At 37.9% G+C, this 14,619-nt stretch overlaps 1 protein-coding gene across 11 annotated transcripts in view; it reads left to right on the top strand.

Moving 5' to 3' along the window:
* The window catches only part of mical2b (microtubule associated monooxygenase, calponin and LIM domain containing 2b), a 46,206-nt gene that overhangs the window by 30,126 nt on the left and 1,461 nt on the right, over positions 1–14,619 (top strand). For 4 of the 11 annotated variants that reach the window (XM_026312066.1, XM_026312068.1, XM_026312067.1 and 1 more), the window contains 17 exons: positions 416–856; positions 1,302–1,403; positions 1,545–1,637; positions 2,661–2,847; positions 3,033–3,106; positions 3,321–3,402; positions 8,466–8,627; positions 9,590–9,640; positions 10,042–10,166; positions 10,323–10,559; positions 10,767–10,942; positions 11,116–11,486; positions 12,263–12,336; positions 12,444–12,542; positions 13,584–13,677; positions 14,254–14,362; positions 14,481–14,554. In XM_026312066.1, coding sequence (XP_026167851.1) covers positions 416–856; positions 1,302–1,403; positions 1,545–1,637; positions 2,661–2,847; positions 3,033–3,106; positions 3,321–3,402; positions 8,466–8,627; positions 9,590–9,640; positions 10,042–10,166; positions 10,323–10,559; positions 10,767–10,942; positions 11,116–11,486; positions 12,263–12,336; positions 12,444–12,542; positions 13,584–13,677; positions 14,254–14,362; positions 14,481–14,554 — 2,551 coding nt within the window. Of the gene's footprint in view, positions 1–415; positions 857–1,301; positions 1,404–1,544; positions 1,638–2,660; positions 2,848–3,032; positions 3,107–3,320; positions 7,203–8,465; positions 8,628–9,589; positions 9,641–10,041; positions 10,167–10,322; positions 10,560–10,766; positions 10,943–11,115; positions 11,487–12,262; positions 12,337–12,443; positions 12,543–13,583; positions 13,678–14,253; positions 14,363–14,480; positions 14,555–14,619 lie in introns of those variants that run through there. The other 7 variants (XM_026312071.1, XM_026312072.1, XM_026312069.1 and 4 more) reach the window with 6 other exon arrangements.

The raw sequence follows: 14,619 nt of genomic DNA on the forward strand, positions 1-14,619 counted from the left end.
TATTAAAGTCACAGTTGAGAGTGCTGTATGTTCATGATAAATGCTTCATAACAATCTAGTGTGCATATTGAACTATGGGATGATGGGGTGTTGATTAAAGCACAAGTCACTTTTAATTTTGTTTGGCACTGGCAATTGCTGAGCTGTAGCTGGAGGTTTTTAATGGGTAGTAAGTAAAAACCTTCACAATATATGCTGCATGCATTATGACCATTGTAATGTCAGGAGATGTCACACAGTCAAATGGCCCACCATTTTTAATGACATGCACATTTATATTTGGCAGTTTAATTACATGCAAAACATATGTACGTAAACCAGTGACCTTTAGTCTCAGTACAGTTCCTAAGAGAGATTCAGAACTGGATGAATACAGACAAATACAATTTGATTTCTGACAACTCTTCTTCAATAGGTGGGAGCATCTACCTACTCCCCTCTTTCTTCTCCCCCTGCCCCTGTATGTAAGAATTTCACAGCCTACCCTGTGGACCACCCTGCCCCTAATCCCACTGCCCAGGGAGGTTTCTCCTCTGTCTCCTCTCCTCTGTGTGCTGCTGGACATAAGGACAAGATTCAGAACGACTCTGCTACTCCCTCCACCTACACTGACTCCCACAAAACAGAGCAAAAATCCTGTCTGAGCCAGGAAACCTCCTCTCCCCTCTCTGTCAATAACTGTGAACATGGACACAATGGCTCATCTTCCCTTCCTGTCTCTCTACAGCACAAGGAAAAGTATAAGAGTGTACATGATAGTTCTCTGAATATCTATGAAACTGACCAGGAGAAGGTCCACAAAAGTGCTCGGGAGACAGTTCATGACAGGAAATTAGATGAAAATGATCACATGAAGGTAATAGTTCCCTTATGTATGTAGGCACCCTGCCTGAAAATGAGCTGCTAGTCCAGTGCTAATGACCTGTTGATTTCCAGTGAAAGTGTCCTAATCTAAGTTTGTAAATATCAATTCCACCAATTTTAGGAGCCTGTCTTTGTGAAACAGCCCCAGAATATTTTAGAGCTTTGCAGAGAGGTTGACACCTTTAACCCAATAGAATTCATATGTATTTCTTGTGAGAATTAATAGAATTTTTAGTATCACTGAGGTAAGTAAAATTACTATAGTATACACTGTCACAACTTTTTATTTTATTTTACATTTTATTTTTATTGTAATCACACATTTTCTGATGTAAAAGCAGTAACTATTATAGAGAGAAAGGCTGGAGCTCTGCTTCATACGACATAAATGAAGTGTTTCTTTTTTACAAGGGATGTTCATTCTGGTGTTCATTTAGTGCAATGGGAGCTGTGCTCTTGAGAAAACTGGAAGAATCACTCAAAAGTCAGTTGTTCGATCAGAGAGTTGTCCAACTGGAGCTCCCAGTTACATTAAGGAGGTATTAGTTAATAACTTATACAGTCCCTCAAATTGAATCTTCATCTTTTTTTTAATCTTTCCTCTTTTCTTCTTTGTTTCCACTTCTTTCTGTTTTCACCTCCAACCCTCTGTGCCTGTATTTGTTTGACGTTAACATTAGCGTACAGTTGGAAAGGTATCATCAGCCATAGATGCTAAAGCACAGATACTGGCCCTCCTCTATGAGACAGACCACAGGCCCAATTCCGTACCGGTAAGATGCATGCAGATGCTGCTGAGATGAATCTAACCCAGAATTCATGGGATGAATTGAATCTAGGTGTGAAAGTGTTGGATGGATAGATATTAAGCTAGCAAATACTGGGAAGAGGTGTCATTACTGAGCGTGACCAAGGTGCATTTTGCCTTGGCTTGATTTTTTTTTCCTTGTGATATAGCTTAAATGTTGGCTGAAGATGAGTAGTCACTGCATAGCAAAACTAACATTTCCTGTTCCATGCTTCTCCCAGCTCTGACAATGGATTATCTGCCTTTTCCAGGCTCTAGTTTCCTGGCCAGGGAGGGTACCTAAGGCTGAAGGGCTAAATGGGTTTTGCTTTGCATTTTGAGGGCAAAGGAACAGCAGAGAAATGGGCTTCTGAGGACTGTTTGCATACTGAGAGCATATATTCTTATACATGCAATTACTGCTAACTTAAATGTTTACCCTTGTTTGGCCTTTGCAAGTGTGGTTTGAAAATGCTTGATGATGTTCAGCTTGATACTAATGGTAGTGGTGTGGATTAAATGCACTGATGGTCTGCATAATGTAATTCACTGTGACCTACTGATCTGTTTGACTGATTAATTTGACAAACTGGAAAAATGGACTTAAACCATGTTAAGTTCTATGTTTGACGTATTGAGTTTTATTTTAGGGAATAAATTGTTACAATATTTTATGACCTGATCTGACACAATATTATTGAGAGTTGACTTGAGATTTGGTACGCTGCATAATTTGCAGTAAAATGATCCTTTTCGGTCTCAAAAATTATATCTATTTATAGGACAAACTGTGAATCGCTTGACAATAGGTTTTATATTGTTCACTCATTTTGGTGGAAATTATAGTCAAAAATTTCTCAGATGGGTGAAGCTTTACTGTCTTGCTGCAAGACCATTTGTTTTGTGTACTTGCAGGCACCTATTGGAAACAAACACCAACCCTAAGAAATTTGTCTGGAAAACAGTATCCCATGACTATGTAAACTTGTCTTGGTGTTCTTCCTCTCAGTGTGTGGTACGTAGGGACTTCCCTCCCGGGCTCGGTGGCAGTGACATCTGCCACTTCTGCACCAAGCGGGTCTATGTAATGGAGAGACTGAGTGCAGAAGGCTACTTCTTTCACCGCGAGTGTTTCCGCTGCAACGTCTGTAATTGCACCCTCCGTCTGGGAGGACACACCTTTGACTCCCAGGAGGGTACGTCAGATTTGTTGTATCTGTAGATGCTTTACCTCTCCTGGAAGTCACTTTAAAACAAACAGGAGCAGGAGGAGCTTCTTTTTACTGTTTGGTTACCTGACTTATCCTTTTGTGCCTTTCATATATGTAAATCTTTAGTTTTAAGCCAGTCCTATTTATGATTTTGTTTGCTTCCTCTACAGCAAAGTTCTACTGCAAGATGCATTATGCCCAGCGTCAGTCCAGCACTCATTTGGGCAGGTTCAAAAGGAGAATGGTATGAAACACTGTAGTGGTTACACATATGTAATAAACTGGAAAATAGCAAATTTCTGAGGAATTTTAAGTGTGTTGAGTTGAGTGCCCCTTTTTCAGATGCATTGTGTTTTATTATATCTCTTAGTTCAACACTGAATTGTTCTTTAGACATGTAGAAGAAGGAAATGTTGTATATTTTATCATTTTCCTCTTGTGTATTTTGTTTCGAGTAGGAAGACCAACGCTGTGTCACAACGTCGTCGCTGGACAGTGGGAACTTCTCAATGACGGGCAGCGTCCACATCCCACCCTCAGGTATCCTGGTTTCCTTGCTTAGGCGAGGCCTGAGCTGGCCAAGGAGTGCTAGCTGGGCTGTGTGTGTGTTGCCTGGACGGCTGTTGGAAAGTGTGTGTGAGTCTTTCACAGCTGTGAGGTCTCACGTCAGGAGCTACTCACATGACTATGTGTTCCTGTATGAGCTGCTGAGCATGGGTTGTCCTCTGCTCTGCATGATGCACGAGGTGCTGGGGCAGATCTACCAGGAGCCCCAGCTGGTCCAGCAGCAGCTCATTGGCCCCCAGCTCACATAAGAGGGGGACTAACAAGAGATTTGTCTGGGCTGCTCGACTTAAATTTGTTCTATTCTGCCCCTTAAAACTGCTGAGTCAGGAGTTGAAAAAACACAAAGTAATAGCTGTACTTCCTACATTCCATGTGTCATTTCAGTATTGCGTTTTTGAAGTCAGCACTGTTTTATCAAGCAACATAGATGGTGCTGGAAAACTGCATCATTTGCTTGTATCCAGTGCCTGAATTTGCCTTTAGTTACAGTGGAAAGCTCTTACATAGCTACTTTAACATTATATCTAATAGGTACTCTGATTGAAATGTGCATTTAAATAGCAAATGGTACATGCAAGTGGGATGCTTAAATAAAATACTACAGCCCTTGACATATGTGGTAATTAGTTCAGATCCCTGGTGTGTGTACCAAGGTTTTGTCGTGTCGCACCTTGCTGACTCACATGGGCTTGCTCCAAGCTTCTGAAAGTGTAGGCATGACCTAAAGGTGCTAATAATTGCCTTTACATCACACAGCTGCTATCAGATGATATGTAACAGACAACTTAATGTTGGGAACTTGATAGTCAATTTGGGATATTTCTCTGAGATCCAATTGTCATCTGGCCCAGAGCAACTAGCCAGATTGGGACAAAATGTCAAATGTTTTCCAATCTGCATTCCAGACACACTTTGAATTACCTGTTGTAAGTATTTCATATGATGTAAGGACATTAATTTGCAATGGCATGGGACAAGCCCTCTAATTCTAACTTCGGAAACCATCTGGGCTGGTTGTAGTTTTATTTCACTGAGCTGAAATGGTTTGAGAATAATCCACATGGTGCTTTAACTTTACACTGACTCTGCATCCTGCCTGCTTAACTCAAAACCACAGAGATGTGCAATGGAAATGCCAAAGTAGTATTTTTATTTCATTTTTAATATAATTTCAGGAAATGTTCATTGGAATTATTTTTTGTTAGATATCTCTTTTGTGTATTTTGTTAAAGATAATTTGCTGATTTCACTCAATGTGAATATGCATATGAACATACTTTCTATGAATAAGCAAGTACAACAACATATTTCTTTTAAAGTATAAAACAAGTATGTTACAAAAGTAAATGTTTACCATTCTTGCTCTGGGATGTAGTAGCAAAATGACCAACTTATTTGAGTTTTCCCCATAATTTTGCCTCAGTTTGTGCCACTGAACACGATTTTTATTGGGATGTAAAATCAGTTTGAAATATTTGAAATTCAGTTTAGACTTCTCTTCTTTTTTTTTTTTAAATGAAAATCTATACCTAACCAGGCCCACTATGCCTTTAATAATTTGATCAGGATTGATTATCATGTTTCCATTTATTTTTCACTGCTTTCCATTTGCTTTGAATCCACAAAAGACTGGGTAAATATATTTTACTTTTTTGTATGGCAGTATTGTTCTACTTTGTAATTTGTTATCATTTCTGTTGTAGTTTGTATTGTAAATGGTGCTCACCATGAATTCAGTGTTGCTTGTTTTAAAGGAGCAAAGTGGGGGATCAGTTCTTCAACAGCAATGTTAAAGCACAGACCAGTTATTTGTGCAGTTTTTGCAATTCACTGAAATGTCTCATTGTAATTTTAACTCCTAGAGTATTATTTCTTATAATTCTCAGCACTCTTGTTTTCTTTCCATTTCCTTCTTTACCCAAATTCATCTTTCTCTGTTTTGTTCACTTCACTTTGTTCAGTCTGTTTCAAGTTTCCAATGCTGCACCCTCTGATTGGCTGAGTCCTGCCAGTGGGGAAGGTGATGATTGGCCAGCTTCGGTCATAAGATCTTGTCATGTTGCTTTTTGCATTGGCTGCCTTTGTAGCTCCGCCCTCTCCTGCCTAACCCAGGTTAACCAATCACAAATCAGCATGAGTTATGAGTACGCATATAGTTGTCGTCAAGATATTATGTGTAGCATTGTGATACATTAAATTGTTTAGTTGTTCACCTTTACCTATTTCCTCTTTTAGCTCCTAAGAATAAAAATATGCGCCTTAAATTAGTCCCTAAAGTAAACTAAGTCCATAAAAAGACCTAAAATACCACAGTACTAACTTTCGCCTTTTTTCTTGCGTACTTTGAAGCATCCTCACCATGTCTGTGGCTGCAACACCAAGTCTGTTCATTCCAACTTCAACATAAACTCTAGTTGCTTTTTTAGCCAGGATAACAGTAAAGCTAAAAGTTAGTTTGACTGGACTCTCAACAGCTGTTGGATGCTTGGAAATTTTTATAGATACTCATCCACCCAAGTGGATGAAGCCCACCGATTTTGTTGAGCTTCTGACCAGCGTTACTGGCAGATTAAACTATTTTACATCTGGTATAATATCACAACTAGCACATCTCTTTTCATTTTAATCAAACTGAATTTAGTAAGATGAGTCTTAATGACTTACAGGATCCCCAGCCTATCCCTCTAGGGCTATGGCAAAGTTCCCATGTGAGGCTTTTGACCGAAATGTTGGCTGGGTTACCACTGAATTTTTGTACAAGCATTTCATGCTTCCCAAATGATACATCCTATCGACTTTGGTGATTTATTTCTTTAGCAAATTTAGGTTCGTCCACTACTTTGGTTTGTGACCCAAAATATACGGACATTCCCATTAGCCATAGTCGTACTTTTAATTTTTAGTACAAATGTTAGCCTGCTAACATGCTAAATGTAGACTATCTTCTAAACATTAGCATGTTTTTTTGTTGTTTTTCAAGGCTGTAATGCAAAGTTTGTGTAGGATATAATCTTGTTGGGTACTCAGAAAGTACTTACGCATAGGATATATTCCATGTTGGTTTTTGGCCTTTGCATGATATTTATAAAGAATATGAAAGGTGTATATTATACATTATAGCTAAATGTGTGCGTTAAGACCTTTAGTGTGTCCATTTTAGATTACCATCCAAATTCATCATCCTCACTGCCTTAAAACCTGGTTACAGACAGCAAAAAATTCAGTATAGAGTTTGTTGAAAGCACACATGGCACCTTTTACCTTTGAGTTGGTTTGTTTTTTGGTTGTTCTGTTAGTTTGCTGTCACATCATCCAAGCTAACCCCATTAACACTCTTCCTGTGCTGTGTTCCTAACGCCAAGCATTCATGTGAATGCCCCTGAATTTACCTTTTCTCTTCGATATATCATCACGAGCAGGTTCCCTTCTTCTTAGCCCTATCTGACAGTAATGTATGTCTGTGGTCTGTCTGTGATTCCCTCTGTTTCAGAAGGAGGCCTCCCTCCCTCAGAGCCCTTCTCCAGATCCCTCTCTTGTACCTCCTAGACTTTGCTCAGGAGATGAGCAGCCCAATAGCAGTTTTTTGCACACTGCTAGATACATTGAATTGGCTGTATTCTATTTTGTAGTTGTTTGTAGGTTTCAGTGCAGAATTCCAGCCTTGTTATTTGTTTTCCACATTGACAATTACTGTAAAATTGCTTAATTTATGGTATTTATAAGCTGTAAATATAATCAAAAATAAATAAAATAAATTGATTTGATTACATAAATTATTTGCTTTGTTCTTTATTGCCACGTAATTGAGTTGCATTAATTGAATAATTGGACATGATTTATGATTAAGGAAGTGATTAATAGATATTCTTAGAATTGAACTTACATTTTCAGATTTTCTATTAATAAAATCAACTCCATCAAAAACCTCCATCAAAGCAAATTCTTTTTCACCTCTGTGCTAAGTTAACCTAACATCACCAACACAAATCGTTTTCACTGCTTTTTTTTTTTTTTTTTTTTTTTTTTTTTTTTTTTTTAACTAAACAAATAACATGCTTTATAACATCAGAGTTTTAGGATTGTGACAGATTTTGAGGGAGGCATGCAGCAGTGGAATAGGACTTACCCTTAATTCAAAAGCCATTAAATTCTGCCAGAAATAGAACTATTACTTATATACCAGCCGAAAATAACTAAAAACACAGGCTTTATGCAATTTAATCAAACTCTGTTCAGATAGATCTATTTTAATGTGACTGAGCAAATGTGCCAACCTATGTCAACATGAACAAAATTCGAAATGAATGACATGACAGCTCTGCCTGTCAACTTCCTCATGGGCTCTGCTAATGGGTCTTTTCTGTCTTTTCCTATGGGTTTGGTATCTGTGGTGAAATTTCATTTTACTGTCTGTCATCTTCTGACAGACAGTGAGACAAACCAAAGTGAGAACATCAATGAATACAAGTGGAAGAGTCCCATTAATAAAAGGTCTAATTATCTAATGCATACAAAAAAAATGTATCAAGATGTTGTCAAGTTATTTGCTGTGACCAAGTGGAATCATCTTGGAAAAGATTCTGTACAATGTTGACTTCATTATTCTGTGAGTACATTGTTTTGAACATGCCATGTATTTTATAAGTATTTTGCTTGTGTTTTGCTTGCGTTGGTGATAATGATGAAATCAATATTGTAGTGGTTATAAAACTGAAATGGTGCATGTATTTGCAGTTTTCATTATTTTCAATAGTGCTTTGGTTGTATGAAAAGGATAGTAGAATTATGTTTATATTTGTTTGCATACCTGGTTACTTCATTCATATATACTGCTTGTTATTTGATCATATATAACTAGTAGTATCTGCTGCCCTGTTTTTTCAAACTAATCGTGGACACAGTATGCATGAATTAAGCTACATACTAGGTTTTTGTTGTTTTTTTTTTTTGTTTTTTGTTTTTTTTACTGCATCTTTGATTAGAATAATGTAATGCTACTTAAAATCTAAAGACTAAAAATAATTTTTAATTCACAGGTGGTGCATCTAGCTTGCATTCAGAGCAGCTTGATAAAGGTCAGAAAATAATTCCTGAAGACACAGAAATGGCTGTTGAGGCTCTGGATGCTTCCTGTATTGGAATATCCACAGCACAAGACACCACAGGTGCCAAGGATCAAAGGCAAGCCAAAACCAAAGGTCAGTCTGCCTCCTTCATTTGCAATATGTGGTTTAAATTGTACTTCAATTGTAATTGTAATTCTCAAAACATGGAGCACTGTTTCTGTTTCATTTACCTCAAGAAAGTTACTCTGTTTTTTTCAAATTGCAAACTGCACTAAATTGTGTTGTCAGCTCCTGTTATTACTTGAAAACATGGTATATCCTGAGGCACTATCTTTAATTGGCTGAAGCTTAACTAGTGGTGGAAATTCCCAAATGCGTGTGTTTGATTTGGCGCCCTTCCTCCAGCTGTCTAGGAGGTCAAAGGGCTGCTAACATACCGTACTGGAGCTTTTCTCCCACAATTAGTGTTTGTTTTATCTCAGCAGCAGTTTTCCTGGACTGAACCGTATGACCACACGTTTACTGAGTTGTAGCTGGTTATAGAACTTATAAAGCAGAAAACTGTAAATTGTGATAGTTAAGTTATACAGGAACAAGGTTTTAATAGATTTGCCTGTTTCTCAACTTATGAGGCAATAGATACAGTGTTTATGTTACAGTAGTCCATGCTGTGACCACCAAGGAAACAAACATTTTATTTATGTTTACACAGATGCTTTGTAAATTTGTATGTTTAAAAAATGAAAAGGTATTACTAGGTGTTGCAGGTGTTTCCAGGAGTATTTTCTGGATTTACTTTATTGTGTGAACAGTCTTCCAAGTGCAGCCAACAGGCTAAGCCATTATCATTTAACCTGATAAATATACCAAACTTTCTGTCATATATTTTCACCGACCTGCTACAAATTCTTACTATGTCACTTTCTTGCTTTTTGAAACTTGATATGCAACACATAGTGGAGAAGTAGAGTGAACACTCTTTCCTTAAAGAACCTGAAGATTTTGTCTTTACGGCATTATCACAACAGGGTCATTTTGACCAAGTTTCCCCACAAAGTGAAGGTTTGTTTTTCTCTTGTTTTGTTTTGGTCTAGATCACTGTAAAACTAAACAGCAAAATCATTGGAAGAAGAAGATCAGAGCGAGTGAGTATCAGGTTTTTCTGTGTTACAGTAAGGTCAGTACAGCTAATATGTGTTGTAATGTCACATATAGAACACTAGAGGTCTGTAATGCTCACATTTAGACACAGTCAGATGAACTTTGTGTTATCTTTAAATGTTTTATTTTGTTCCTGTTCCATTTTGCCTTGCTGAAAAAGAAATGCCTTTTATAGGTTCACAGATCTGAACTATTGTGAAATGATTTTAATGCCTTTTATGCAGTTCATATTTGCAGACTACACACTGTGCAAATGTCTTCTTATGTTGTTCAGTTCAAAATAGATCAATAATGCACCTTTGTGTAACGGAAAGGCACAGAGTGGATGGATACAGTTTTCACTGGGTTTTGAAATAACATTCTTCTTATTTACCTGTGTCTGCAGACTTCCCTCTAATCTTCATTAAGCCTTTCCAAAGAAACCTGTCACTGAACAAAGAAGGACCCGAGACTGTGCCTGAAGCTGAATTTGACTTTGGGGAGAATACTGCCACTAAAACTAGACTAACAGTAAGTCAAGTGATATTTATTCTCAGTTTTGACATATGCGGTATAACTCTTTTTATTGAGAATGTTTGAACAGCTGCTCAGAGTCAGGTTGTCCGTGTGATTTACTGACACTGCATAAATTTATTTAATTGGCTGTGTTTTGACCCACTGTCTCAGAACTGTGACGGCAGTTCCCAGACATCAACAGATATCCAGAATCCTTCAGAGATAAGTGAGAAGAGTGACAAACATGTGGATACAATATCAACAGTCCGCCACTCGTCCACACCAAAGACGCGCTTGATGTTATCTCAGTCTGAGAAAGAGAAGCTTCTAAACTGGGACATAGTGCTCACTCAAGAGGAAACTCTCACCAACACAGACACAAAGACTAGACAACAACATGAAAATCAGGTGAAGACGTTATCTATTTATTAAGGCAGCAAATTCTGTTGTTTTTCAAGAGCAAAATAAGCTTGGTAATGGAAATTCTTTCCATTCTTTATCTCCCCCTGCTCCCTCCTTCTACAATGGTCCAAAAACAGTGATGTGACCATGATAAGAAGTATTAATTCCACATTGTTTTGACCGCATTTTCCCTGTCCTCTGATGTTTTATCAGGTACAAGCAGAAACAGAAGCAGATAAGCCTCAGATAGACTCGAGCCAGGAGGGAGAATCATCCCAGAGCCAAAACTCTGCTTCATCCCACTCAGCTTTGCAGCTTATAGCCAACGCCTTCAGGAGGACATTTAGTGTGACCAATCCCTCCAGGAGCGCCAACACTGCAGTCACAATGTACGTATGAAATACTTTGTTGACAGTTTAAGAAGGACATCAAAGCTGCTATTGAGAGGATTTTACTTTAAAGAATACACCCATCTTATTGGTCTAAGCATCCTCTTTTTCTCTCAATTCCAGGGTATAATTCAAACTAAATGTGCATTATGATTTCTTATTCACATTCACAGGAGACCCAAACATGACAACCTCCGCAAGCAGAGGCCCATGTCAGAGGGAGCATTCAGCTTCAATGCTGTGGGTCCGGAGCTGCCTGGAGAGGTGAAGAAAGCCAAAAACCATGAAGCTCGGTGGGCGACAGCAGGGACAGATCCATGGGGGGCTGGGCGAGACCTGCCCTCTTTGCTACAGCAGGTGTCCCTAAAGGGCCGGAGAGACTCTGGAGGGGTGTTCTCTGATGACAGGGGCTCATTGCCCCGCAGGAGGGTCGACTTATTCTCTTCCCTGAGGCTGAGGAAGAGAGAGATGTCAGAGAGTGAAGGAAAGGAGCAGGAGGTTCAAAAGGAAATCAAGACTATCCTCACTAACCTCAGAAACAAAGGTTAGTGCAGCTGTTCTTAAACTTTTTGGTCTGTGAAATGAAAATGCGTCCAAGGTGTACTCCTGTGTCCATATTTCAGTTGTTAATAGCTGCTCTCTGTACATGCTAAATATATAGAAATATGATATCTAAGCAAGTTTTAATTAAAATCCTTCTCTTTTCTCTTCCTGTAAAATGTTTATATTATACCTGTTTATAAAGTTGATATGTCTAACGTTAGAAAAGCATTAGCTCCCCATAAAAAACTTAATCTCCTTGAGGCTCTGTTTTGGTCTCCACCAATCCATGAAGAAAATCTCTGGCTTTTAGTTGCTTAATGCTTTAATCGGCAGCAACAAGAAATACTGATAGAAAATAACTGAAAGTTCATGAATATGAAAAGAGATCCATTGTTAACATTAAAATATTGTGACATGTTGTATAAGCAGAGTTCTTTCTTCAGCTGTTTAATTTAAATAGTTTATTTGGCATTTAGAGATAAAACTTATTTCAAAGTAAAAAGCACATTAAGAAAAAGACAAAAAATAAAAGTGGGCAACATCATGTGTTTTTGTTGTGTGTGTGTGTGTTTTTTGTTTTTGTTTGTCTATCATCTGAGCCCTCTGTTTTACCCTCAGTTTGGGAACCAGTGGTTTTGTATGTCCAAGTGAGAAGTGATAGTGATCATGTGTGCAAAACTGTTCTAATTGTCTTTATTTAATGTGATATTTATTTAAAAGTACTGATATAAAGCAAGAACCATGTTTAAAACTTTCTCTTTTTTTCCTTTAATCTAGCCTCTAGTCAACAGAATCTAGAAGAGCCTTCTTCTAGTGATGATGAAAATGAAAACCTGACCTACAGACAGAAGGTTTGTACAGATCAGTTCAGTAAACGTTACATATGCTTTGTGTGATTTTTTTTTTTTTTTTTTTTTTTTTTTTTTTTTTTTAAATTATTCTATACTTCCTGTCCCAGATGTGTACAGATAAACAGAAGAGGAAGCAGGAGAAGATGGAGAAGACAGTGGCTCAACAGGCTAAAAGAGAACAGCTGAAGAGGCTGCACAGAGCTCAGGTATTGTTCCATACACTGCATTTTTATATCCACCATGACAAAAAAGTGAAAACATCTGATATACTGTTGGTTTTTTAATACTTACTTACCATGCCTGCAATAATTACTTGATGATAAAGTATATAGGTTTACTGATCCCACAGACTTAACAGATCCTTTGTGTTTGGATAAGCAGGTATAGTACAACTCTATACTTATTTTAACTGCTCTGAATGTTGCCCATGTGCATTTTCAGATGATTTACCAGAGTGCTGTTGACAGTATTTTCACCCGCTTGTTGGAATCTGTTACTCTGTAGATGTGATTTTTTTTTTTTTTTTAAGGTGACTAGACACAACTGTCTCAACTCTAAATTACGCCTTTTAGTCAAGAAAGATAACCCTAGATTTGCCCACATTAAAGGATTAGTTCAATGTTTTTTGCCCTATTGCGTTCTTGTTGAGAGCTAAATCTGTTTATTGACTGTTACTAGTTTATTTCAGATGTGGTCCCCTTTCAGTGTGTCATTGTATGAGAAACTGAAAATTGCAATGCAGAAATGCCTAAATAGATTTGAGGTAATTTATGTAATTTGAGGTCCACCAGGGAGGACTGTAAACTTATCCTAAATATACAGATTCAAGAGTGGTATTGATCTTTTCATCTAAATCAGAGCAAACAAATAAGTGTATTTTTTAAAATGTCAAACTATTCTCTTAATTCTTGTAGAGTTGTTGCTTTATTTGTCTAGCAATAGAGGTAACTGATACAACGGTAACGGTTATATAAAAACTTAAGTGCTCACAGTGCTGAAAATTTAGATTTAAAATACAACATCTCTTTCCAGAACTGATATCTTATATTGAAACTGCATTGAATGTTTAGAGGCAGAAGCAGAAATCTCATAGAATGATTTATATGAATAATTAATAATATGGGCCCTGCGATGGAGGGTGTACCCCTGCCTTGTCCATGAACATGGTTAAGGAATAAGCGGGTATAGATAATGGATGGATGGAATTAATGATATGCTTTGTATGATGACATTTTTGCATTGCTCAGGTGATCCAAAGACAACTGGAAGAAGTTGGGGAGAAACAGAGAGATGTAGAGGAGAGAGGAGTGGCAATAGAAAAGCTCATAAGAGGAGATACAGGTACTAAGTAATATGTGCACTCACAGACCAGTGCCCTACAAGGGTCTCTGAGCTTGAAGAAGACACTACAAAGCTACTTTTAATGGCAGAACTCTAGCTTAATGCTTTGGTTCAGTCAACAACACAGCTCAATGGAATTCCACTGAAAGCCCTATTCTTCTTCTTTTTTTAATTTGCTGTGCCCATACTTCTCAGACCATTTAGAAAAAAGCATTGCCTTGTAATCCCAGTCTGGTTAAAAGCCTCTACATACAGTTAATGGCTGTACTCACAATACACAGTGAGACTTCATTGTTACAGTACAGGGCTTTGTTTGGTGTTCCACTGAATAGTGAGGTCTTGTCTCATGTGAAAGCAAATCAGATGACCTGTGTGTGTTTGATGTTTGATTTCAGTATGATTTTTTTTTTTCTTATAAAAGCTTTACATTTTTCACTGCCTTTTTCTACCTCCAAACCCTGCTACATTCATTTATGTCTTCTTCCCTCACTCCTTCCACCCTCTCCTTCCGCTCATCCTTCTCTCCTATGTTCCTTCCTTTGCACTCTCCTTGGTCAATCCCTCCTCTTTTCCCAGAATCATCTCATGCAGATGACAGTGATGAGGCCCAGCTCTATCAGTCCTGGTTTAAACTTGTTCTGGAGAAGAACAAATTGGCACGCTATGAGTCTGAACTCATGATCTTGTAAGTGACTGCTAATCATCTGATCACACACAGATGACTTACAGAAAAACATGCTAAAATTATGTGCAATTGCTGTTGCTCCCCAGTAGAGGTCGCCAAATTTTTTTCTCTTCCTTAGTGCCCAGGAGCTTGAACTGGAAGACACACAGAGCCGACTGCAGTGTGATCTACGATGCAGAATGGCAACAGAGGGTAAGGTGTAAACACAGACATTAACATATAAACTGAGTGTTAACTATAACAGTATATAAAATTCT

The sequence above is a fragment of the Mastacembelus armatus genome, chromosome 6 (assembly GCF_900324485.2).
Source record: "Mastacembelus armatus chromosome 6, fMasArm1.2, whole genome shotgun sequence".
Classification (NCBI taxonomy): domain Eukaryota; kingdom Metazoa; phylum Chordata; class Actinopteri; order Synbranchiformes; family Mastacembelidae; genus Mastacembelus; species Mastacembelus armatus.